The 27745-nt window shown below is 41.5% G+C and overlaps 1 protein-coding gene across 3 annotated transcripts in view; it reads left to right on the top strand.

Annotated features, from left to right (window-relative positions):
* Window positions 1-27745, top strand: part of LOC146785442 (thiamine transporter 2-like) — a 383376-nt gene that overhangs the window by 139190 nt on the left and 216441 nt on the right. For all 3 annotated transcript variants that reach the window (XM_085634500.1, XM_085634501.1, XM_085634502.1), the window contains exon 3: window positions 25626-26457. In XM_085634500.1, coding sequence (XP_085490626.1) covers window positions 25626-26457 — 832 coding nt within the window. The remainder of the gene's footprint in view (window positions 1-25625; window positions 26458-27745) is intronic.

Below are 27745 nucleotides of genomic sequence, written 5' to 3'. Positions count from 1 at the left end.
AAATTTTAAACTGGTCTTTTAAGGCTGGAAAGGGGGTAGACAACTCATGATAAACTATTTTTATAATAATATCTTTGACAATTCCTGTATTGATTCGGTTTTTGAATTAGAAAAGCAATTGGATTTTTTTTAAAAATACTGTGGCGCTGATATTTATATAATTGTGGTTGGTGATTTTTATATAGAGTGCTGCACCTGAAATGTCAGGGGGAACTGCAGCATGTTTGGCACTTATGTGAGATTTGCCCCTTTTCCCACTGAAGGTATGGGGAATCCCTAAATAATTCTTTAATCAAGTAGAATTGTCATTTTGCTGCATATTTTTCCAGCACCTCTAAGACAAGGTGTCTCTCTTTTGTGGAGAATGGTACAGATATTACTATTAATTTTATAATGGATTTGCAGAATCCCTCATCCTGTTTGAACAATCATAAACCCCTTACTGTGGACTTTGACATTATGGTTGAGAAGGAAGAGCTGTCACTATTGAAGGGACGATCTAGAAGTGAGCATGAGGAATGGTGTTGCTATGAAATGGAAAAAGATCACCACTGAGAAATTTTTATTTGGCTTGGTGAGCTAGCAAATGGACTTTGTAGACCCTTGTTTGGATGAGAATGCTCTAGGGAGTACTACATTTTAGTCTTTTGCCTCTTTGTCGTTAAATAAAGCAGGTCTTATGAGAACCCCAGGGATTGCAAGGAATTGGGACTGGTCTGACTCAGCATGTAGTAAATCACAGAAAGCCTCCGGCAAATACTTAATATCATTCTGAGGAAAAAGGGGGCCATTAAAGAATGCAGGTCCCATTATAAGAAAATTGTGGCATGAAGGAAATAATAGTTTAGGGATGAGGCATAGGAGACTCTAATAGAAGCAAGTAGGCACTCTGATAATGTTGCATTTTGGAAAGTTATCAACAATCCTTTTTTTCAGGAGTCAAGTCCTACACTAGAATAGTAACCTGCCAGAGGAGTAGGTGACTCATCTATTTGCTCTATTAACTTCAGAGCTGGTTAATTTGGCGTGTAGGTTAGCAAGGATGTTGAGGGCTGTGTGCGGGACAAGGATGTTGGGTGGTATTGCCTTTGAACCTAATGAATTTATCACTACAATTTATGGGTATCATGGGGCGACCCTCTCCTCGAGGCCAGATGGTATGTCATTAGCTCTGGTTTTGTGCTGATTGACTTATGGGACCCCCGCTTAGTAATGTTTTAAACACAGTCTCAAAAATGGGCCCTCCTTTGTCTTAGAAGAAGTCGGTCATTATTCCTTGAATTATATATTTAAGAAAGGGAATAAAGACAGCGCATCATGTGCCAGGTCAGCTTTGCTCCTAGATTCTTCCCTTAATTTGGCAGGAGTGATTCTTTTGTCTCAACTCGAAGATTAGGGCCACGGAAAACAATGTAGTGTGCAATGTTCTATGTGGCTTTAAGAAGGGCATTGACACTGTGGAACAATGCCTCAACCTAGTGCTTCTTGTTAGCAAGTATATGCTGGCCAAAGAGGAAACACTATATCTGTCCTTTATGGAACTTTCCTGTACATTTGACTGTTAACCGTTTCCTGCTATGGGATCTTTTTTTATCAGACTTGGAAGTGGATGTGAGTATTATTCATCTCCTTCTGCAATTGTTTGGTGAAACAGAGGATTCTGTCTGTTATGGCCACAGAGGTGAATGCACACAGCAGTTTAGAGTTAGAAAGTGGGTTGCATGAGTTTCATAAGTATGTATATTGGCTGCATTTCATTTTAGTCTTTATGTAATTTGTATTGATACATTTCTGGTTGACAGGGCCAAAGTTGGGACCCACATAGGTTCTCGCCCTGTTCTTATACTGCTGCATGCTGATGCGGTGTTGATAACTCATACAGGCAATGTTTGGAGTAAAAAGCTAATAGGGGAAAAACATATTCCATGATTGTGGGGCCAGGCAAGAAAAAGGCCTGTACTGTTTATTATACAAGGAGAAAAATACTGGACACAGATCATTTTTCCTATCTTGTTTAATATTTAATTCTTCTAGCACATGGTCTAAGTATGTGGCAAACAAAAAACGGCATTATGAGAAATCAATACTTGCAGTCGATAGATTCACTACAAATTTAGGGCAGAAGGCAGAAAAGGAAATTTGAATATATGCAAGGGTAAAACTGTGTCTGGAGTATGCTATGGGGCAGTGGAGTCAGGACATGCCAATGCTGCCGTGGTACAGGTAGTGGAAAACATGTCTTTAAAAAAGATTATTAGCTGTCCCTTCAAGATGTGTGAATTATGTTTGCCATTCACAGCTGGGTATGCTTTTGATTGATGACTAACTTGCTATAGCTTCATTATTATTATGGCATGCCTTTTGGTCTAACTCAGCCACTGACTTGAATCGAGGATTAATTAGTGATTGCTTGCCCTTGGATGGTGTCAACTGTATTCCCTGACTCAGCTATATCAAGAGTTTATGGACAAAGAATGGTAATATTACTTGTTTTATAGACCCCAAAACTAATGAGGAACATCAGTGGAAAAAATCTCAAGATGTCCTTAATGGAGTATAGAGAGAATGAGTGTGTTGATTTAGAATGTTATAAAGAGTCTGTACTAGCACATGTGAACACACTCACTCAGCTTGAGATTCAGCCAAATCTAACCTTGGTCAACAAAACACAACATTACTTTCTGTTGACAAGATTGCCTTTAAATATGGTTCATTTGCATGTACCTTTTAGGGATTGGGCCAAGGACTTGTTACAGCTGCCAGTATGTTCATGTGAACAACCCCTGAACAACCTACTTTGCATCTGGAAATATTTGTAATTTTTATTATGTACCAAGAAAGAAGTATATTTTACTCCTTTTGAAGTATTTATCTTTTGTAAAATGTAGACCTGTTTTATTATACCTACAGTTGTGACACTTGTATGTTTCTCTGCAGTTCACTTTTTAACGTTTGTTGTAAGGAAAAGGAAATGTCTAACTGAGATTTCCCCTGATAATGCATTGTAGAGATCTTGTGTGCCCATCTTTTTAGTATAATGGTTTATTCAGGTTTTATCTATACTGTATTGTAAACCTTATTGTGTGCCCGGTATATGTGGCCGATGTTATTGTGAGGTATTTGCACACATCATGTACTTGATTACTTTGGGTGATCATATTGAATATTTGATTGAAAAAAGTAGAGACTGGATTGATATAAAGAAATACATAGAAGGATGGAAAAGAGGGACACTATATAAAAAGAAAGTGAAGAGAAGCGAGGAGCTCACCATCATCAGCGGAACATCCATCTCTATGGCCATCTTCCCTGAAGAATGGAAACAGGCGGAAGTCACGCCCCTTCTCAAGAAACCATCCACCAACCCTAGTGACCTCAAGAACTACCGTACCAACTCTCTTCTACCCTTTCCAGCCAAGGTCTTCGAAAAGGCCATCACCCATCAACTCATGGAACATCTGGAGAACAACAGCCTTCTGGACACCTCCCAATCTGGATTCTGCATCAAACTCATCAAGAGACTCCACCACATTGGAATTGAAGGAAACATCCTCAAATGGATCACCTTCGTCTTCACTGGAAGAACACAGAGAGTCCGCCTACCCCTTTTTACCTCAGAACCCCAGAATATCATCTGTGGTGGCCCTCAAGGCTCATCCCACAGGCCTACACTGTTCAACGTCTACATTACCCCATTGGCCAACATCACCAGAACCCACGGACTACACATCATATCCTACGCCGACAATACACAGATCATCCTCATAAAATCGGAAGACCCCTCCAAGACCATCGCCAACTGCTGCAGATGCATGACAAGCTTGTCAACTGAATAAAAGACAACTCCCTAAAACTCAGCACAGAACAAACAGAAGTGCTGATCTTCCAGAACAACACCTAGTTGTGGAATGACTCCTGTGGCCTTCCGGATCTGGACCCTTAACTAATCCACCAGACCATGGCCGCAGCCCAAGCATCATCCTGAACAGTAAACTCACCAGGGAAAAACAGAACAACGCTGTCTTTTCTGCCTGCTTCCTTATCCTATGCATGCTCCCTAAGATCTTCAAATGGCTCCTCGTCAAAACAAGAAGAACCGTAACTCAAGTCTTAGTCACCAGCTGACTGTGTTACAGCAATGCACTGTACTCTGAGATCATTGCCCACCTCCTAAAAAGACTACAGACAATAAAGAATTCAGGGGCCAGACTCATCCTCAACATTTCCAGACAAACCCGCATCACCCTCCACCTCAGGAATCCTCACTGGCTTCTCATTCAGAATAGATGTCAATTCAAGATGCTGATCCGCACTTACAAAGCCCTGAACAACTAAGGAACAGCATACATCAGCCGCTGCTGTAAACTGCCACCGTCCCACCAGACACCTGCCCTGCACCCCACTCTTCTTCGCTCACACTCCGGCATCTGCTGAAGCAACAGAGGAGATCACTCCTTCTCCTAACTCGCTGCCAAGTCCTGGAACAACCTCTCCCTTCACCTCTGAGCCTCATTCTCAGTTTTGGATTTCAGGAAAGGACTCAAGACCTGGCTGTTCTACTGACACCCCCTACCAGCAGGGATTACAGCATCTCGAGATCCTCACGGGTGATTAGCCGCACTTTATAATTTCGGATTGATTGTATAAAGAAAGGGTGAAAGGTTACGCAATTGATTCGGAAGTTGGGACAGGAATGGTTTTTAAGTTTCATTTGGGGGAAGATAATAAGATAGTCTTGTGCGTGTGCCATGGACAATGGCTGATATTTATGCTTTTACTATGAATTTTCCTAAATTGCAAGAGTAACCTGAAAATTGTACAAGGAATGCACAGGTTTACAAATATATCACAGATATTGTGGACTGATTTGAATTCACTATTTGAGATTAGTTCCTAGCGAATTGTGGGTAGGGTGTAAGGCAGGGGTTTCCTAGCCAACTGAAGAATCAGCTACGGTTGCTCCTACTAATGCTCCTTCTAAGGATGTTGGCAAAAAATACAGACAAGTGATTGTGCATTTAAAGAAAAGAGTACCTGAAAAAAACCTAAGTTGGGTAAAGATTTTAGAAACCTCACAGTAAACAAAAGAATCAGTGCATGCCTTTCATGAGAGTCTCATGTATATATTTCCAAGAAAGAGTAGAGTTGATGATTACGAGAAAGAAGGTGTCAGTAGTCTATTTCTGCTTTTGTCATGGGTTTGCGACTAGGGATTACTAATCCTATACAGCAGAGTGAGTTGTGCTTGCAGACTAAGAGTATTGATGTTTCTTAAAGCTGGCTAAGTATAGTAGTGATTAGTTTTATTTAGAGCAGACAAATATTAAGGAAAATCTAATGATTGCTCAGGCGAAGCAATTTGAAAAGGGACCACAAAGCATAATGGAATCCAATCTGAATGTGGTTCAGTTTGGAATGAACGGGATGAATCAGATGCAAGGTGAAGCAATGGGAAATGGAGCAATGCAAATGCAAGGTGGTGGATGAACAATGATTGAATGAATCCAAGTGCTGGCTGAAATGATGAAAAAAAACTCTGCTTGTCCCTTCTGTGGAAACATCAGGCACTGAAATGAAAGTATTGCCAGAACCCAAATAAAATTCAGGAGGCTGGTGTTCCTCAAATGTGAAATGAAAATATGATGGCACAAACTGTTTCAAATTATTAGCAGGCTGTGCAGAATCAGGAATCATTTTGAAAGTCAATGCCTTCAGATCTAGTCATGCAGCAAAATATCAGAAACAAAATGCCATATGGTGCATTGTGCCAAAAGAATCCACTGATTTTGAATTATTCGGAATGATGATTCAGCGAGGAGCTATTCACAATGACAATGCCAGGGAGGGAGGAAGTTTGCATACTTGAAGCACTTCTAGAGGTAGATCAAAGTGTCCCATATGTTGACAGAGAAGCCAATGCCAATCTTGTTTATTTTTTATTGAAATGGCGCTAACCATTTTATAGTTATGTTATGTTAAAAGCATTTATTAAGCGCGCATACACCAATGGTTTCTTGGCGCTCAGGTAAGGATCGCGGCGATGGCAGGGGGATTGCTTAAATCAGTATATGCTTGAGTGAACAACTAGGGCCAGATGTATCAAAGGGTTTTACCCATTCTGTTTCTATGGGAAAATGTGTTGATACATATGGCCCAGGTCTTTAACTGTTTCCTGAACTGGGCAAGAGAAGTCAAAGACCTAATCTCCGGCGGAAGAGAGTTCCAGAATAGCGGAGCGAGGACAGAGAACCTTAGTCCACCATGTTTCTTTCGCTTGGCTCTAGGAACTTCCAACAGATTCAAATGAGAAGATCTAAGATTACGAGAGGGCCTATAGCGGTGCAAGCGTGCCGAAATAAAAACCGGACTGTTGCAATGTAGTGCTTTAAAAATCGTGCAACCCATCTTAAAAGCACAGCACATGCTCACTGGAAGCCCATGAAGGCTTTTCATTAATGGGCCAACATGATGCCATTTAGGCTGCTGAAAAATCAGCCCGGCCGCCTGGATCTGAACTAATTGGAGGCACATAAATTTGGATGCTGGAATGCCAACATACAGTGAGTTGGCATAATCCAAGCGAGAGATCACTAGAGCAAGAGTGGCCAGAATCATAGCTTCCCTGCTCAAGAATCTACTGATCTTCTTTAGTCTGCGCAGCTGAAAGAAGCCAGCAGAGACTACCAAGCTAATCTGAGCCTTCATAGACAAATCATTACTGATAAGAGAATACAAACTGTGCACACGTTTAGTTCAGTGTATAATGCATATTAGCATATTATATCACAATTATTCAATGTACAAAGCAACTCGTTTTTTACTCATGTATTGGAATTATTGTTAAATCTTGTTTTCGATGTCTCTTGACAAACACCGGGATGTGAAGCACTACACCTCACGCATGCGCACTGTTATTGTACTGTATTCCACACGTTCTAGTGTTTCTATCGGTTTCCGCGTTATTAAGCACTTCCGGGTATGCGCACGGTGCAAACACACAACCACACGCGGAGAGATTCAGGCTGAGATTCTTTGATGTACTCGTCTTAGGTAAGATTTAACTTTATCTTTATATAGTCACTTGTCTGGATATATTTCTTGGGGAGCTTAGTTTGCGACTGAAATGGTTCATATAAATTATATGGTCTTTACAGATTCGAGGTGACTTATTCGGCAATATTTGGATGGCCGTATCTTTCGAACCAAATGTTCTATATACTTTCTTCTGAGGACGTTGACGGTCCACATAATTTGTTAAGACCTACTGGGTTGGAATTATCACCAGTTTTAAGTTAAGCCTGGCTGTAGAATTATATATTGTGGTGATATAATTTGCATACAATGGTTTCTGATATTTATGGTTATGTGTATATTCAAGGTTATTTGATGTTCTCCTATACTCACAGGTCTGATATATTTGCTACATTTATAGAAGGTAGGGGTTTTACAAACCGCTCGCACGTTTACTCTTATGTGTGTGGCATTGAAATTAGCTTCTAATCCTTTCACGTGTTGAATTATAGTCGATGCACAGTGTTATAGGGTGTTTTTTTCAGCTTTAATACTCGACTGGTCCACACAAGGTTTATTCACATATACACGTCTTGATATGTATATTTTGATTCTCACCTCGATACTTAATTGTATTCTTAGTTTTGCATCTTTATGCATGCCGAACTTTGCACATTTTCTCGTTTTTTTGTCAAGTTTCATCATATGTTCGGTTCACCTCACTGGGTTTTTTACAGATTGGGTTTGTATTACAACCCATTACAATGGATTCAAACTTCCGTCTCATTTCACTGTGGTTTTACAGATTGGGTTCTCATCACAACCCAATACGATTGATCCCCTATTACGGTGCAATTACGTTTTTAACCGGTGGCTTTCCCTACCATCCACAAATACAATCCTAAGAGTTTGCATGTTTGTAACGTTATACAAATTGTACTTGTTGTGATACGTACTTTTATGTATGTTTTCTCACCAGCCCTGAAGAAGTCTGGGGTTTTTGCCCCTTGACGAAACACGTGTTGGCTGGCTGGAATATCCAAACTCCACATAAACAGAAAGACTGAATACATTCTTGTTTCCTGTGGTCCCTCGCTTTCTTCAGTTGCTTTGTACATTGAATAATTGTGATATAATATGGTAATACGCATTATACAATGAACTAAACGTGTGCACAGTTTGTAATCTGTTTATATAAGTGGGCCTGTGGTCCACCACTAGAGGGTTTAGGGGTAATTTTCCCTCTCCTGTGGCACCGTTTCTGATTTATTCAAACTCACACGAGAACGTGAATGAATAGTGCGCTCAGAAATAACCTGACAAAGTAAATAACACCCCCTTGTTTGATAAGAATTACTGATAATGATGCCCAGACTCTTAGACGAGGCAGCTGGCACAGGGGGATTACCAAGTTTAGGGGGCCAGAAATTAGAATGCCATGGATTTGCTGACCCACCAATTAAAATCAGCTCAGTTTTATCCGGGTTCAGCTTCAACTGATTGTTATTCATCCAGTCACTTATAAAAACCATCGTATATTGAACGTTGGATTCAGATGAGGCAGAGGAATTAACATTGAACACCAGTTGAAGATCGTCTGCGTAGTTTAAAAATTCCAACATTCTTTTTTCTCATTGAATGAATTAAAGGAAGGAGATAAAGATTGAAAAGGAGTGGGGAAATAGTTTGTTTTGTGGAAGTTCCAAACCAATCACTCTCAGGAGAAGAAGTCTAAATTGTAGGGATGAGTAATAAACAGATTGTTAATTAGGTTACAGCAGATGTCCCAGTTAGAATTGTTCAAATGAAAACTAAATGGCAGTTCATTTTGTGTGATTTAAGTCCTGTGAATTTGCTGGGAAGAGACTTGCACAAAATTAATTGTGTGATTTATTGCACACTGGATGGTGTTGCGATTGAAACCCAAGATGTAGACTCAGGGGCCTATTTATAAGCCCATTGCGCCCCTGGTGCATCACTATTTTTAATCCACCGGTGGCACAATGGGCTTGCCCATATTTACAAGGCCACGTAAAGTCACCCTTTGTGACATTTCATGGCATTGTAAATATTGGCCCCTTTCACACACTACTTTGCATGAAAGGGGCGTGCCATGGGTGTTGCTGTTGGTCTTTCAAAGGAGCATCTATGGAACTTGACACATTCCCAGATTTACAACATTTTTTAAAACTGGGAATGCGTCAGAATCCTACGCCTCCCCAGGGGAGGCATAGGTATGGCGCAACGAGGAGAAATATTTTGATCTCTTCTTGTTTTTTCCTCATGCTATGCCTGGTGCATTCTGCAGCAGGCATAGAAAGAGGAAAATGTTGTTAATAATTGTTTTTGTGTAGGAATGTGTACCTTTCTGCACAAAAACAATCATACCAGCAGTGCAGTCACTCTTGCAAAATAACACAAAGGTGTCTGCGCTGGTGCATGGCAGCCAATTGTGCACCAGCACAGGGGAAAGCATAGGGATGCGTCTTATAGTTGTTAATACAACGCATCCCTGTGCTCTGAAAATTACACAGCACGATGGAGCTAAATGACTTGCGTGGCCACACTGCACTATATTCTTGTAGATGAGGCCCTCAGTTTTTCCTAAAAAATCACAAGAAGCTAAAGTTCCGTTATTCTCGGCTTTAACAAAGGAACACCTGCCTCTGGATTTAAGACATATTGTCAAGGAGTGAGGTATGAGATTACTCATACTTTTTAATCATCACAGCACCTTGAGATGCTTATGGGATAATAGTCACGCTTTACAAGCCACCTGATTGATTCAAAAGAAACAGTTAAAGTAATGAAGCCACTGATTGCAAAACATGGAGCAAGGAATTCCCCCATGAGGTACTTGGTAGTCCTCATAACTTTCCTGTGATAGGAATTTTAAAAAATGAGTGATAAGTGGCGTATAGTTCAGGACCAGAGAAAGCTAAATACAATTGTCATCCCATGTTGTCCTGTGGTACAGAATCCAGCAGTAATATTATTGTGAATTCCATCAGATGCAGAGTGGTATAAAATCATTGAGTTATGACAGACTTTCATTTCAATCCCTTTGCATGAAAAGGGCCAATATTGCTTTGTGTTTCAATTTCAGATTAAAGCTCTTGTGTGGTATAGTATTCCACAAGGGTCTACGGAAAGTTCTTGAATTTTTAGTCAACTACTGAAGAAAGATCAAGAAAATGTGAAGTTGCCTAGCAATTCAGTCCTAGCTTAGTATATTGATAACATCTTAGTGGCATCTAAGCTAAAGAAGGACTGTAAATGTGATTTTATTGCCTTCTTAAATCATCTAGCTTTTAGTGGACATTAGGTCTCCCCCCAAAAATACTGTAATACAGAAGTGATCTGTCATGGAATCTATTTTGAAAAGGGTGTGAGGAGAGTCTCAACAGGACATTTTTCTGAAATTCTGAAAATGAGATCACCAACCACCCAGTGGGAGGTTCGGATGTTTCTTAGAATTGTTGACCACTGTTGTCAGTTATATACCAAACTTTTTCTTGAATGTAAAACGTTTGGTAAGGCTAACTCACAGTGACATACAAGATCGGGTACCATTTGACACCACAGCATTCAAAGAAGTGAGTGGGAGTTAGTGCCATACTCCAGCACTGGGAATGACAGATAATGATCAACCAATTTTTCGGTACTCTCATGAAAAGATTCAATGTTCTTTATCAATTTTGAAAAAAGAAGCATGGTGGTTCAATGCATCCAATTGCATATCTTTCAGCTGTATTTGATCCAGGAGCTATAAGTCTTCCAGGATGTTTAAAATTGGTTGCAGATGTTTGTTTTGCTATTGAACAAAATGAAGGGTCATATATTATTTGTATATTTCCCTCACCCAGTCGAGACCTTGTTAACAAGAACAAGAACACAGAGTTTGATTAATAGTATACTGACATTTTATGAACAGGTTAGTCTTGAAACTGATTGCAAGTCTATTAGAGGATGCAAATTACTGAACCCAGCAACACTGCTTCCTATTTCAGACAGGTGCTGTGAAGACAGAAAGGGTAAATAAATTGATGGATTGATGATGAACCAGAGCAACACTGCATAGTAGTTATTGGGGTATTTACCAATTCAAGACCAGATGTCAAGGAAACTCAATTGATTGGAAATGGCTGATCTGACATTATTTGTGTGTGGTTCTTTTTAGGAGACCAATATGGAACATTAAGAGCTGCCTATGTAGTATGTTCCATTTCCGAGTACGTGGAAACATCTTTTATGGCGAATGTAACCTTAGCATGGGTGGCAGAATAAGTAGTGCTGACAAAAGTTTGCGGCTTATTAGAAGAAAATATTATTGACAATTTATGCAGACAGCCAATATGGTTTTGGAGTGCTGCATGATTTGGTCAACTGTGGTCACAGAATGGCTTTATGACATCTTTTGGAGCTCCTATTATAAATCGATGGAAAAATAACAATTGATGGACATAATACAGAACAATGTCATACATTCACTCCTGTACAGAGATCTGGGCCTAAATCCATCGTTGTTTTGCTCACCATGCCATTCCAGTTTGAACCCAGCCATATGGAAATCAGTCTTGACCCTGTACCCAATGGGAACAGTCAAGCCTGAACTGCCAGGCCAGGTCCTCCCTAGACTGGAACCAAGCATCCTAGGACCGGTTTCGGGGTTTCACCCCTCTTCAGCCAGGACAGTTTGACTCCATTTGCATGGAGAGCACGAGACCCACGTCTGGGCATACCCGTCCAATTCGGGGTGACAAATGCAAAAAGAACAATTGATGAAGAGAATGCAGAACAATGTCATACATTCACCCCAGTACAGAGATCTGGATCTAAATCCATCATTTTTTTGCTCATCATGCCATTCCATTTTGAACCCAGCAATATGCAAATCAGTCTTGACCCTGTACCCAATGGGAACAGTCAAGCCCGAACTGCCAGGCCAGGTCCTCCCTAGACGAGATTTAAGCGTCCTGGGACCGGTTTCGGGGTTTTACCCATCTTCAGCCAGGATAGCTTGACTCCAGTGGCATGGAGAGCACAGGTTCCACGTCTTGGCATACCCTCCCCAATCGGAGTGACAAATGCAAAACGATCAATTGATGGACAGAATGCAGAACAATGTCATACATTCCCCCAGTACCGAGATCTGGGCCTAAATCCATCAGTTTTTTGCTAACCATGCCATTCCAGTTTGAACAAAGCCATATGCAAATCAGTCTTGACCCTGTACCCAATGGGAACAGTCAATCCCGAACTTCCAGGCCAGGTCCTCCCTAGACTAGAACTAAGCATCCTAGGACCGGTTTCAGGGTTTCACCCATCTTCAGCCAGGATAGCTTGACTCCATCGGCATGGAGAGCCCAGGACCCACGTCTGGGCATACCCATCCCAGTCGGGGTGAAAAATGCAAAAAGAACAATTGATGGACAGAATACAGAACAATGTCATACATTCACCCCAGTGCAAAGATCTGGGCCTAAATCCAACGTTTTTTTGTACAACATGGGTTTCCAGTTTGAACCCAGCCATATGCAGATCAGTCTTGACCCTGTAACCAATGGGAACAATCATGCCGAAACTGCCAGGCCAGGTCCTCCCTAGACTGGAACCAAGCATCCTAGGACTGGTTTGGGGGTTTTTACCCCTCTTCGGGCACGATAGCTTGACTCCAGTGGCATGGAGAGCACGGGACCCACGTCTAGGCATACCCGTCGCACTCGGGGTGACAAATGCAAAAAGAACAATTGATGGGCAGAATGCAGAACAATGTCATACATTCACCCCAGTACAGAGATCTGGGCCTAAGTCCATCATTTTTCTGCTCACCATGCCATTCCAGTTTGAACCCAGCCATATGCAAATCATTCTTGACCCTGTACCCAATGGGAACAGTCAAGCCTGAACTTCCAGGCCAAGTCCTCCCTAGACTAGAACCAAGCATTCTATGACTGGTTTTGTGGATTCACCCCTCTTCAGCTAGGATAGCTTGACTCCAGTGGCATAGAGAGCACAAGACCCATGTCTGGGCATACCTGTCCCACTTGGGGTGACAAATGCAAAAAGAACAATTGATGGGCAGAATGCAGAACATTGTCATACATTCACCACAGTACAGAGATCTGGGCCTAAATCAATAGTCTTTTTGCTCAACATGCCATTCCAGTTTGAACCCAGCCTTATGCAAATCAGTCTTGACCTTGTACCCAATGGGAACAGTCAAGCCTGAACTGCCAGTTCAGGTCCTCCCTAGACTGGAATCAAGCATCCTAGGACCGGTTTCCGGGTTTCACCCCTCTTCAGCCAGGATAGCTTGACTCCATTGGCATGCAGAGCACGGGACCCATGTCTGTGCATACCCATCCCACTCGGGGTGACAAATGCAAAAAGAACAATTGATGGACAGAATGCAGAACAATGTCATACATTCACCCCAGTACAGAGATCTGGGCCTAAATCCATCTTTTTGTTGCTCACCATGCCCCTCCAGTTTGAACCCAGCCATATGCAGCTCAGTCTTGACCCTGTACCCAATGGGAACAGTCAAGCACTAACTGCCAGGCCAGGTCCTCCCTAGAGTAGAACCAAGCATCCTAGGACCGGTTTCTGGGTTTCACCCCTCTTCAGCCGTATAGCTTGACTCCAGTGGCATGAAGAGCTGGGGGTGAAGCAGGTGCCCATCAATGTCCCTTGCAACTGTTGGTACATGTCATAATGGAATAAAAGGATTTTGCTATCAAGGCACCAAATAATCATGCTCAGCAACCTTTCATTATATTTGTGAAAACATATTGGCCTAGACTTTAAGAAACGTTGCAGTGCTTGCAATCCATCTGAATGTCTTATGCTGGTGTATAATGAATTAATATCAAGGCAAACAAATAGATAATATTCCCCCTAATGTTTGTCAATTATTCATTTTAAAAAGTGAGGGGTGTCCGTAATATATGATGGCAGATCACAGACAAGTGGTTGCAGAAAATAATCTACAAATGTAGATACATTTTTAAACATGCTACCTATAGCAGAGATGATGGGCCTACACAGCGGGCAATCTTTGTTCTTATCTATTTTCGGCAGCAAGTATAGTACCTGTATTTTTGGATGTAATATTCTCAAAAAATTATATTCCTCAGACCTAAGTAAATTGGCCTCACTCCACCCTTTTACATCTTTGTAGATGTACTCACTAAGGTTCTCATAGTCGTTTTTTGAAATTTTGAGATAGCAAGCTTCATCATTTACCTGTGTGTTTGCTTCCTGCATGTACATCTCTTTTACCTAGATAACAACATTGCCCCCTTTGTCTGAGCTGTGGATGATATAATGTTCATTATAAAATCATTTATGCATTACCCTGTTGTATTTCAAATTCCAAGGAGTGTTGTAATGGGTTCTCTTTACTTCATGTTTTTTAGTTTTTGTAACTCCTGTATTATATTTCACCAAACCAGTCAATACTACTGGTGGCATAGTGAGATAAAGTCTCGACTTGGAACTAAAGGGAGTATCTGCCCCCTCATAGTGTACTATTTGTTTTTCAACCAAAAATTCCATATCAGTGAGATTTCCCAGCCCATCAGCTCCCTCGGTTTTTAGTTCTCTAAGGTCTCTCATTAAGTAAATGTCAGATGCTAGGAGATTACTATGAATGTTTCATTCATAAAGCCCTTTGATGTTATTTTGTTGTCATTTAAAATATTTCTTGAGTTTCAACTTATGAATTAGCATATAAAGATATATTCTACTTTGTTAGTAATTGAAGGGGGCACTTGGGTAGTACATTAAACCTAACCCAAGGATTTCTTCATCTTCAACTGTTAATGTTTCCTTCATGAGATGATTACCGTATTTGATTCCTTTATTTCTTGCTGTGGCTCCTCCTTGTTACTCAGCAGAGATCACCCCATTTTTCTCTTGGCCACTGCTCCTCTGCCACCTCAGCCTCTTCTTTGTTGCTGCTGAGTTCATGGTTTGTAAGTTGTCCCAACCTTAAAATACAAAACTTATCTTGCACAGTTGTAATACTCCCACTTCTGTCAATAGATCCTTTGCGGTCTGATTCAGAACCAGTGTCTGAACTGAGGTCAATTAGGGTGATGTCTTGTCTTGCTCTGTTAGTTGCTTCAAGTCTTTCTCTAATGATGATGTCGAATTTTTTAGCAAATGCATAAATTATTCCGTTCTCATAGTCTCTTCTGTTTCTTTGAAATTTATGGGCTTTTCTTGCTGTTATTATTTTGTATTTCTTCATTCTTGCTTTCATCTCCTTTGAAAATTTACTCACAGCATCTGTGTCAGTGTGTGCTTGTATTTGGTCTGTCAATTCCTTAATTTGTATAATCATGTTGTCCCTGTCAATGGATGCATATTTGATCAAAAGCATGATAATTGTTCTGGAGCTATCAGCATTGAGCTCTGCCTACTCCTTAATTAGTTCTGGATGTGGGTTATTATATGTTGGGGTAATCATTATTCTTAGTCCCCTAAGGACTCGTTCCACTTCCACATATCTTTTCAGGGACTAAACCTCCCACCATTTGGAGATTTCTGTTTTATTTAGTATTTCAAGTTAATTGCAGATGGTTTGAAATGTCACTTGGTTAGGACCGATGGCAGTTAACTGAAATCCTGGAGCAGGAGATCCCTAAAATGAAGCAGGCTATCAATAAGAAAGCTGCTGGAGTAAGCTCCCTAATCAGACTAAATAAGGAGTTGAAAGAGGATCTTGAAAGACTGGAAAATCATTCACACAGGAGAATCTTAGATTGCTCAATGTTCCGGATTCTGTGGAGGGCCCAGATATTAAGGCATTTGTTATCTCCCAGCTCAAGGATACTATTCTGAAGAACAGACTGGGCATTGACCCTATTTCTGAGATCCAGCAAGTTCATCTGAACCCCTTCAGGAGGACAAGTGGAAGCAGAAACCGAGGAACATTTTTATTAACTTTCTCACATATACAGTTAAGGAGGCGATTTTGTTCTCCGTATTAAAGGAAGGCTCATATTCTGCAGGGGCCTACTCTTTCTCAATTTGATCAGATGTCTGTCATGCTACCGCCCAGAAACAAGGGGCGTTGTGGAGGAGAATGGAGGAAAAGAAGAAGCTAGGAGCTAAAACACAGTTGAGATTCCCGGCCTCTCCCGCAAAATGTGGAATAACCACATGTATAATTTCCACTCAGTGGATGCCTTGATAGATTTAATTCGGAAAGGAGTAGGCCCTTGAATCCAACCTACTGAATTCTGGAGGATGGGAAGAGGTTAGACCCGTTATAGAAATTGTTGATGAGAGAAAGCCATTAGGCCATATGCCAAATATTATAGGGAGGGTTCCCCAGCGATGGGTGGTGGTGGGCACGTGGTAGGAGTTGGAAGAGGGAGGTAGGATAGGCACAAGGTGGGGAGCAGTGGGAAAAAATATTTTTTTTAAATCCTCAATACCACCAAGGTGTATGGAAAATACAGCGGTAGTTTTTTGTAGTATCAATGTCGAACCATCAAGATGTGGGGGCTAATAAGTTAACATTTCTGACTTGGAATGTAAATGGATTAAAAGCACATGTAAGCTTGATACAGGAAACCCACCTAGACGCCTTTGAAAGTTGTACCCTCTTTTCAAATCACTGGTGGATAGAGTGTTTTTCAGTGTCAGAACAGACAGAGAACTGTAAAGGTGTGGCAATTGTAATGTGGAGGGGGGCTGGATGTGATATTAAATCATCAAAATCTGATAAATCTGGAAGGTGGACAATAGCAACTTTGGGTTGTGGAGGGGTGGACCTAGTATGTGCCGTTTTTTATGGGCATAATAATGATGACCCGTCCCATCTATCTAAACTAGAATGGAATTTAATGGAGGCTGCATCCCCAATAGTAATTGGAGGTGACTTTAATGTTTTACTTTATCTAACACAGAATAGGTCGTATAATATGAGGAGCCTTGATCATGCCCCTCGGGTACTGAAGGCCCTTAAAGATATGTTGTATGATCTGGCATTAGTGGACGCCTGGAGGCACAAGATGGGTGCTAGACAAGGCTTCACGTTTCAGTGTAAAAAGTATGGCCACTTTTCTAGGCTTGATTATTTTTTCGCAGATAGGTCCATTATAGGCACAATAACAACACTGAGTATTTTACCTGGCCATACATCGGATCATTCTCTGATGATCATGTCTCTAGTCGGGTATGGTAGAATGCCGAGGCAAAGATGAACATTAAAAAGGACCATTGTAGTAGTAGACCCTGAGATTACTGAGGCACTAAAACTGGCTTGCACAGCTTATTTGTTCGATATTATTGGGTCTACTACCCTAGATGTAGTCTGGGATGCCTTTAAGGCATATATAAGAAGGGTATTGTAAAATCTGTCATGTCATAAAATGAACTCTGAAAGGTTAAGTCTGAAGAGGCTGGAGGATAAAGTCGGAGCATTGGAGGCTGACCTTGAGCCAAGCTCTGAGAAGGAACAAATACAGAGGTTATTAGACGAGGCAAGGCAAAATTATAGGAAGAAAATGGATCAAAAATGTAGATTGTAGTGGGTAGCAGGCTGTATGGAGAATTTGAATACGGGGAGAAAGCAGGAGCGCTATTAGGGTGGAAAGCTAGAACAGACAGATCGAGGAATGTCATTAGATAATTGGTAATAAACTTGAAGGGAGATTTTTCAGATAAATTAGAAGAAATTAGAGATTATCTTGTATCCTTGTTTTCAGATCTGTACATGGAGGATATCTCCCCTAATCAAGTTTATCTTAAAACATGGCTTAGTACTGTACAAATACCAAGTTTGACAGTGGAAAGTGTGGAGGGTCTTGATGCCCCTATAACTAAGGAAGAGATCTGTTTATGTTTAGCGACGAGTAGGAACGGTAAGGCTGCTGGAATATATGCTCTGCTGGATGAAGTTTATAAACTTTTATTAGAGGACCTTGTTCCAATCTTGGAAAACCTATTTAGTTCAATATATCGGCAGAACTGACGAATCCCCGCATCTTGGAAGGAGGCCACTATAGTTTTAATCAAAGATCCTAGTAGAGGAGACTGTTATCATCCAATCTCCCTGCTTATTGCAGATTATAAAATCTTTACGAGTATTTTAGCAGGGAGATTTTCCAAGCTGGCCCCGCAGCTGGTTAACTCAGACCAGAAGGGCTTTATTCCAAGGAGGCAGATTCTGGAATTGGCGCAACAACTTATTGGCACAATAGATCTTGCCAAGACGCGCTCAGTCCCCCTGGCTGTGATAGCTATGGGATTCGGCCCAGGCTTTATACATGCACTCCAGACATTGTATGAGGGGGCATCGGTAAAGATTCTGCTAAATGGAGTGTTGACTCCTAGCTTTAATAAATTAAGAGGAACAAGGCAGGGCTGCCCACTGTCGCCCCTTCTGTTTGATATCTATATGGAACCATTGGCACAACGTTAAAGATTAGATGAACAGGTTGTCCCCTTTAGCTCTACCTTCTATAGCAATAAGGTGGTGCTTTATGCAAATGATTTATTGATCTACACATTTGATCCTGCTATAACTCTCCCGTGAGTGGAACATCTGTTAGCAGAATTCGGTGAGCTCTCCGGATATGTAGCCAATTCCTCTAAAACTGTGGTAATGTTTTTGAATCTCCAAAGCTGGGGTGGCAGAGTCAGTTCGGACCTCAGATATCTAGGGATTTCAGTAGTAAACAAAGTGGAGGAAATTACCCAGCATAACCTCCAAAGGGTAAGAAGAGAGATTGATCGCCTTCTTGCTAGGTGGAAAAGCCTACCGTTAACAATCCTCATTGAATCTAATAAAGATGGTGATCCTCCCTAAGTTGACTTATCTTTTTAACTCTGTCCCCCTTGTGTTCCCAAAAGCTAGTATAGATAAAATTCAGGGGAAGGTGGTTAGTTTTATCTGGGCCAATAAGGGGGCTAGGTTAGCATGGAAAAAACTTAGATGTAGGCTTGATAAAGGCGGTCTGACTTTCCCATATTTTAATTTGTATTGTATAGTATTTCAGTTTAAAAATGTACGGATGTTGTTAGGAAAGCCAAACAATACCACTTAGGGGAAGCTACTCAGAGAAATGGTGAGCTATCTGAGCAGGGAGGGTTTTCTATAAGTTTGGGGCCCACAGATTTTTAAAAAAAGACCACTTAAAAGTCTTGAGATCTTAGGCAAATTTGAGGTATAAGATCTGGAGACTGTTGGGCTTAGGTTATTATTCTGATTTTGCTCCAGTATGGGACTCTCCCGGCCCCCTCACCTGTATGAAAGATAGCTCAAGTTTCACAGTAAGGAGGGCAGGTATTGCAATATGGGCAGATTTGATGACAAGTGAGGGGTTACACCCCAGGGAAGTTCTAAAATCAAAAGTGGGAAATTATCTCTATAGGTTTAAATGTATTCAATTGTCCTCCTGGTTTGCTGCATCTAAATATGAGTTAGGGGCGATTGGGAGTTAGAGTTATTCTTGCAGGTTGTAAGCCCTAGAAGTAAGGAGGTGGCAAGGTGGTATGGGAAACTCTTGGACCCCGAAGAGAAAAGATCAACTCCCCTCATTTAGTCTGAAGAGAAGTGTTCCAGGAGATGAATTTAACAGCTATATGGGATAAAATCCTGAGGCTCCTCCATACAGTTGTCAAGCCAGCTAATTTAAAGAGGAACAACTTCTTTAGTGTTAATCAGCTCTATTGGACAGCACTGAAAATCGCTAAATTAGCCCAGATGCCTACGCCTACGTGTAACTTGTGCGTCTGTGCCAAAGCAAATGACATTCATATCCTGTTTGAATGCCCTAGGCTAAAGGAACACTGGGGCGGTATAGAGCTCAACTTAAAAGACATATTTTGTACAGAAATTGGTATGAGCTCGAAGCTTGCCCTCCTGGGTGTGGACGAGACAATGAGTAACCTCTTACGGCGGCAGCAGAGAGGGCAGCTCTTCAATCTGATTTTAATTGCAAGAAGAGACATTTGCAAGAAGTGGTTAGACTCGCCCCCCCTCCCCCCCGATTGTAGAAGACTGGGTTAGGGCGTCAATTTGGATATGGTGCTCAGATCTGGGCTAAAAACGAGCCACCCGCGGATATATGGACTGATTTTTCGAGGTGGTGCAGAAATTTGGGAATTGTACATGTCTTCCAATGATTACACCAAGGCAACGAAAAAGGTGAAGGTCCTGCTTGGCTTCTATCAGGACTCTAGGCGAATGTAGTGACCACAGGGCAGATAGATTGAGCCGTTTTGAAAGTTACAGATGCTCGTGGTGGTATGAGGATAAAAAAAAGAAGAAAAAAAAAAAAGTTGTAGTTGCTCCCCCAGCTTGTCTGGTTGATTCCTTGAATAACCCTCAGCTGTTCTCAGTCTTGCCTCAATTTCCTCATCTGCCACTGCTGAAAGTATGCTGTTGCGTTCCAATCCAGCACTCAGCCAGTAGCACTACACCGCTAGACAGAGCCTCCGTAAGGAAGGCTGTTGTTAAATGCCGACTCCCGCTTGCATTAATGCGTTGGCAAGTCCTGCGGGGCTCGCACCTCTGTTGGAGAGCCCTCCGGCTCCCCTGCAGTGTGCTTACCTCCGGAGCTTGAGCTGACCTCGATTCATCTCTGTGTACGTGGGGGAACCCACCATGAAAACTCATTTGATGTCTGCTTGTAGCAGCGTGCAGCAGGGCCGGACTGGCCGTAGCGGGCACCGGGCGATCCCCCGGTGCGCCGCAAGGTTGGGGGCCGGTTTTCGGCCCCTGGGGGCCGTTTTTGTTTCAGGGCCGTTTTTGCAGCAAAATCGGCCCTGTAACAAAATCGTCCGAAAACCGGCCCTGGCAAAGAGCTCGGCGGCACCCCCAAGCCACAGGGGGGGCCGGCCGAGCACTTTGCCAGGGCCGGTTTTGGTTCCCAGTCTGGCCCTGGCGTGCAGCCTAAGCGTCGGAAGAGCTCGCTGGGCACTGCTGAAGGCAAAGGCTAAGCAGTGATTTCAAGGAATTATGGCAATAACTGACAGGGCTTGTTCTGCGAAGTTAAAGCTCAAGCAGTTCAAAAATGGAAAAAACTAGGTGAGCGCTGCTCTGTAACACTATTGTGAAAGCTAAAGAATGTTTTAATCACTGCTTTAACACACTAAAGTGTTTGGCTGGCACATGCACGTTAGTAAAAATGAACAAAGCATTGTGAAAAGGCTACCAGCACCATAATGCAGTTATGAGAAAAGAATAGCGAGGTGACTGATTATTTCACATGGAAAGGGCAGCGCACACATTAGCTGCAATTACATTGGAAAACATGACATTTATGTTTTGGAAATTTTATATTGCAAGAACTGCTGAACAAAATATGCATGGTTTATTATGCTTTAATAAGGGTGAATGCTAAGTAATAATATTGTGATTTTTAACAGTTGGAAAGATCACGGAAACGGAAGTAACTTTTTTATATTAATGAAACAAGCATCTCCTGTGGGGAGTATGTGAGTGTGGGAGAAATGATGCACTTCAAGGTTGAAATGCGTTCCTGCTAGCGAGTGCTGCCAGTAAATGAATTGGAAATTCCCAAATAATTTGAGTGCAGGTTTTCTCTAGATGAGGAAAATTTGTTTTTTTTTAATTAAAGAGGCGTTTGTGATATCACCTCCTCCTTGCACCACCGGCGGTCAGGATGCATGTCAGCTAATCCACAAACCCAGAAGAAAAATATTAGTTATAGTTAGGACCTAATTTCAATTAATAAGCTGTTTTTGATTTGCCAATAACTTTAAAATCGTTTGACGAACTTCACAAAGTTTTCAAAACTAATTTGCTTCTCACTTCAGCGCCTATCTTGAAAATTCCGAGGTGATTTATCAAGTGCAGGGCGAGAAAAAGGGAGGGGCCCAAAATGTTTTTTCTCCATGTTAATTTTCATAGGAAAGTTTATACACAACTACATCCCGAACTGCTGAATGGATTTACACCAAATTTGGCAAAAAGGTAGCTCTTGGTACAGAAAGCACTCCTTTTGTTAAATGGTGTAAATCCATTCAATTGTTTCAGAGAAATTTTAATATTTCTCAGATTGTGGCCTTGGTAGATCTGCGACCCCTCCCGGTCTCGTTACTGAGATCTGATTGACTGCCAATACTTCAAACCAGGAAGTGTTGGCAGCCATCTTGTGAAAAAACGTAAAAATAAAAGAAGAGGGGGCAGGGTGGAAACACCCTGACCCTATAGGCCTGTTCATGGGATCACACAGGGGCCCCTAGGGCCAAAAAAAGCATCAATTTTTAAATGTTAAGCGTGTTGTGACAATTTCTTTTTTTAAAGAATGTTCGGTTTGCTGCGCTTCATTTAATTAAGCCCCTTGGTGGGCCAGGTCCTGGGGCAATTACAAATAATAATGCAGGGGCCCACATGGCCCCGGGGACCGCCACCTCCCTTGGGAGATATTTAAAATAAAATGTGGGGGGGAACTAGCCTCCCACGTAGCCCCTGGAACCACCACTTCCGCAGGGCTCGTATACTGAAATACGGGGGGCACGCAAACCCCATGCAGCCCCAGGGACCGAAACCTCCCCGGGGCACAAATGAAGTAATGACCTCCCCTGGGCTATACAGAAGATGGGAGGGGGATGCACGATCCCTCTCCAAGAGCCCTCCACAGCCCTGGGGACTACCATCTCCCAGGGCCGGTTCCAGTTACCTCCAGTAAGTCTCACACAGCAGGACTGCAGAGATTTCTGAGATGTTGTCAGCGGCCAAGAGTCCTTTCTCCACCACTCTGCAAACGAGCCTCCTGGTGCACCACTAGTTGGGAGATATAGTCCTCTTGGCTCCAGATGGACCTTGGGGGCCAAGAAGCCCTCCTAGTACCTCATGTAAGTCCTACACAGCGTAATTCCTAAGAGCTGGTCTGAGGTCCAGCCCCTTTCTCCACCACTCTGCAAACGTGATTGCTAGTTAAAAAACCTAAGAAATTCACACAAAAAACAGAGGTTACAGCGATGTTATATATGGAATTATCATTTTAAAAAACATTAGAAATTCACTGAAAAAAAAAAAGGTGACAAGGACGTTATAGTTAGCCAATAGATTAAAAAGCCTTAGAAATTCACAAAAATGTTATAGTTAGGGTCAGATTTTACTCATGCAAGACCAGAGAAATTCAGCTGTTATAGTTACATGAGTTAACTTTAGCTCACACCCCAACAGTGCGCTGCTTATGACCTTACATATTACATCACTCATGATATAGTCAGTGACATCACTGATGACATCACTGATGACATCTCAAATGAAATCAGTGATGACATCAGTGATGACATCATCCATATGTTTATGAATGTTAAATATATATACTAAAGTGTATTGGTGAATCAGTACGAGTATGAGTGTCTGTATGGGTGACTCAGTGGGTGCATGACTGACTGTATAAGTGATTAATTAGATGCCTCAGTTACTGTATAGGTGAGTGACTGGTTGTGTAAATGAGTGTATCTGTCTGTCAGTTGATGTCTAAGTGGGTGTATGAGTGTGTTAGTGGGTACACGAATGGCTATATGGGTGATTGATTGGTTGTCTGACTACCTATATGGTTGTCTGGGTATCTCTGTATGTGGTTGAGGAGGTGTGTGGCTGCCTGTATGGATGAGTAACTGGGTGAGTCAGGGGCTTTATGGGGTACTGTGTGCGTGTCTGAGAAGCTATATGGGTGAGTGAGTATCTGTATGTCTGTGTTGATAATTGTTAAGAATGGGATTTCTGGTTGGCTAGGGCATGCACCTAAGCCAGGTAGAAACCACCACTCTAGTAACTCAGGGCAAGGGAGTTACACACTGAAGATAACCTCTGCTCACCCCCTTGGTAACTTGACACGAGCAGTCAGGCCGATCCCGGAGGCAATGTGTAAAGTGTTTGTGCAACACACTCACACAGCAGCGACACACTAGGCACCCCACAAAAGAAACTCCACAAAATGTTATATAAAAATAGCCTTTGTATTACTCATAAAACACATTAAAGCATAATCACATATATGCATTGTGTCACCTAGCACTAGGTAGCATTTTACAGGGATTATATAGCCTTCAGGGCCAATCAGGCCACTGTCAGAACCATCACCACCCACAGGTAGTGAAACTAACCAGTAACTACTAGTAACAGTGCACTTAGCAAAAATGCATTAGGCATGAACATCATTGAATGTTATGTAACACATAATCAACGGTAGTGCAGTATAGCGACACTATAAATTAAAATGATATATTAAAAAAAATTCTAAATCTCCTAACATTGTATGCTATATTTAAAAACAAATATTAATGTATAGATAAAGAATAGTAGCACATAAAATTAATAAAGAAACTAAAGCACATTGAATTAATATAATATTTTTCACCACTATATTACTGAAAACGATATTAAATACATCGTTATAATTTAAAACAATATCACTTACCTCAAAAAAACTGTATTCTTGTCAACAATATTCTTTCATTACGATATTTATGTATCACAACATTTTATTCCTGCTTCCTGATATTTACAACTGGATATTTTATCCAAATACATCATGTACTATGATTATTAATCACTATATATTACAAGAATATGGACACAACTTTAGTTCCATTTAAGGAAACATATGCTTTACTCCCTTTTGGTGGGGGGGTGACTCCACATGAGAAAGGCCTGCTATTTTTTTGGATCCCTTTTTCAACACACTTCAGTGACTTTCCTGAGTTCTCAGAAGACTGAGGCCTCCACAAAGTATCTTCATTTCCTAAGCCTTATACTCATTGATTGACTATGGAGGCACGACTGCCTGCTCCATTTGAAACCTCAAACATGCTCTTGTAATAGGCAGCAAGCTATTATTAAGCAGAGATTTTTTTAGAAAAGTAAGTGAATGTGGAATGTACATGTGAGACGTGTGTTTTCTCCTGTGTGTCTGTGTTTGACATATATGGGTGTGTTTGGTGGAAGTGTGGCTGGTGGGCATACATGTGTGTTTGGTGTGTGTTAGTGATTGTAGGTTGTATGTTTGTTGATTGACATGAATACAAGTTGTGTATGTTTGTCTATGTACATCTATACAATACATGTGTGTTAGTTGTATTACCTTATATCAAGGTAATTAAGATCAGCGTTCCAATATATCACTTCCACTACATCGATACACACTACAGCATGAAGGTAATTATATGTTTATGATTCTTAACTCCAAATCTACTAACTCTGGGGCTTATTTACAAGCCCCTTGCACCGTTGGTGCATCACTTTTAATATGTGAAACCATAATGTACCAACGGTGCAAGGAGCTTGTAAATAAGCACCTCTATACGTAGCTTGTGGTGTAGTCATTAGGTCTATATAGGTTAGATGTATGTAGTTCATGTGATATTTTTGTCTTTCGATATGTTGGGGTAATCATGCACCTGTGTTCTCTTTGTGTTTAGTGTTTGCGTGGATCTGTTGTGTATGTTTTTGTGTGTGTTTCTTGTGAATGGATTGACGAATGTTTGTCTATGTCTGTATTTAGTGTATACATGAGTGTTAGATGTGTTGGATATCTGTATGTGTGTGCTACAAATGTTTCACAAATATTTTGAATAAATCCTAATTCAACTCTTTCTTATCTCTTCTACAGGTTACAAATCAGATATTTCCGGTTTGGACATATTCCTATCTGGCGCTGTTATTTCCTGTATTTCTGCTTACTGACTATTTGAGATATAAGCCCGTCATTATTTTGCAGGGAATTAGCTTTATAACTGCGTGGTTGATTTTGTTATTTGCCACCGGAGTTCCTGCCATGCAGGTGCTGGAGTTTGTCTATGGACTAGCTACAGCCACTGAGATAGCCTACTATGCCTATATTTACAGTGTTGTCAGTCCTGATCATTATCAGAGAGTAACAAGCTACTGCAGAAGCATCTCCTTGGTTGGCTACACAGCAGGATCAGTGATTGGGCAACTTATGGTGTCTTTAGGAGGTGTGTCATATTTTTACCTAAATGTCATAAGTTTGTGCTCAGTATGCGTGGCTTTCATACCCTCACTTTTTCTCCCTATGCCCAAGAGAAGTATGTTCTTCCATAAAAAACTGTCAAAAGAAACACCGGAAACAGCAGCAATTGAAGACAAGCCTCCTCACCCCCCTACTCCTAATGGAGATCAAGGGAGCCATGGTGATAATGTATCCTGTGCAGAAATAGCCAGTGCTGGAAAACTGTCAGACTTGGACCCTCTCCATAGCAATACCCACAGACATTTCTTTCGAGTGCTTCTGCAGTTGGTGATGGACTTAAAAGACTGTTACTCTACAAAGAAACTTTTATACTGGTCACTATGGTGGGCATTGGCCACTGCTGGCTATAATCAGGTTTTGAACTACGTCCAGGTTCTTTGGGAACACGTCGAGCCATCACAAAACTCCACCATTTACAATGGTGGGGTTGAAGCTCTTTCAACACTTTTGGGTGAGTTAACTTAGCATTAAAGTTAAGCTAGTATTTCATTTGGAACTTGATGTATTACGGGGTGTTACCCATTTTGTTTCAATGGGTAAATGCAATGATACCTAAGGTCATGTGTAAATTTGCTGTATGAACAAAGGACCAGATTTGCAAAGATTTGCTGGGTTTGATGATTTTGTGGACTAATGCGCCCACTGTAGGGTCCTGTTTGTGACCTCATGAACACAGATTCAAATCCAAGCAGGCCCGCTTAGCCTTTCATCCTTGTGAGCTTGATAAAAGGAGTATCATGTGGTAGCGTAACAATGAGCATCTCTTCTTCAGCAGCAAGATACCTTTGGGTGAATGCTTGTTCTACAAATACACATGATATGTTAAGATTTTGCGTCTGGGTAGCGTCACTTTTTTTTATGCAGCCCCGGTGAAAACAAATACTTTTGGTATTTGCAAAACAACGCAAATGTTGATTTGCATGGCTTTGTAAGAAAAAGTAACGCAACACAGTGCATTGTAGGAGTTCCATAGGTGGTGCATGGGTGTTACTGTGCATCCATCCATGGATTTTGGCACAAACCCATATTTACAAAGATATATAAACATGAGTTTGCACCAAAATGGTGTGCCTGTCTGAGGCTGACGTAACAAGGAGAAACTGGTCCTAGGATGCTTGTTTCCATTCCAGCGAAGACCTGGCCTGGCAGTTCAGGCTGGACTGTTCCCATTGGGTGCAGGGTCAAGACTGATTTGCATATGGCTGGGTCCAAACTGGAATGGCATGGTGAGCAAAAAACAGGATGGATTTAGTTCAGTGTTTTTCTTAACCAATGTCACTTACACTTTATGGCTCCTTCAGGGGCCTTTCCAGATGATGCATCCAAGGTAGCCTTCATTCTTTCTTACTTAGGTGGTGATTCTGCACAATGATCCATCCCTTTGATAGACAATGACAGCCCCATCCTATAGAACTTCACAACATTTAAGGATATGCTAAGGAGAATGTTCGCTCGTCACACCTTTGTGCAAGCAGCGGACAATGAACTTTTTAGCCCAAGACAAGGTAGCACTGACCTTTTACATTATGTAACCACATTCAATCGATTGGTGATAGAATCAGAATGGCCAGAAACCAAGAAAATCTCAATGTTCTGCCAGTTCTTACATGATGAGTTAAAGGATTAAATAGCACAGATGGTAGATCCTCCTGGAGAAATAGGCCTCTTCATTGACCTAGTGGTTAAGTTAAACTGCCGGTTACTGGAATGCATATCAGAAAAAGAGAAGAGTGAAGATA

This window comes from Triturus cristatus, chromosome 11, assembly GCF_964204655.1.
Source record: "Triturus cristatus chromosome 11, aTriCri1.1, whole genome shotgun sequence".
Classification (NCBI taxonomy): domain Eukaryota; kingdom Metazoa; phylum Chordata; class Amphibia; order Caudata; family Salamandridae; genus Triturus; species Triturus cristatus.
The sequence above is the reverse complement of the archived record's forward strand: the minus strand, read 5'-3'. Positions and strand labels throughout refer to the sequence as shown.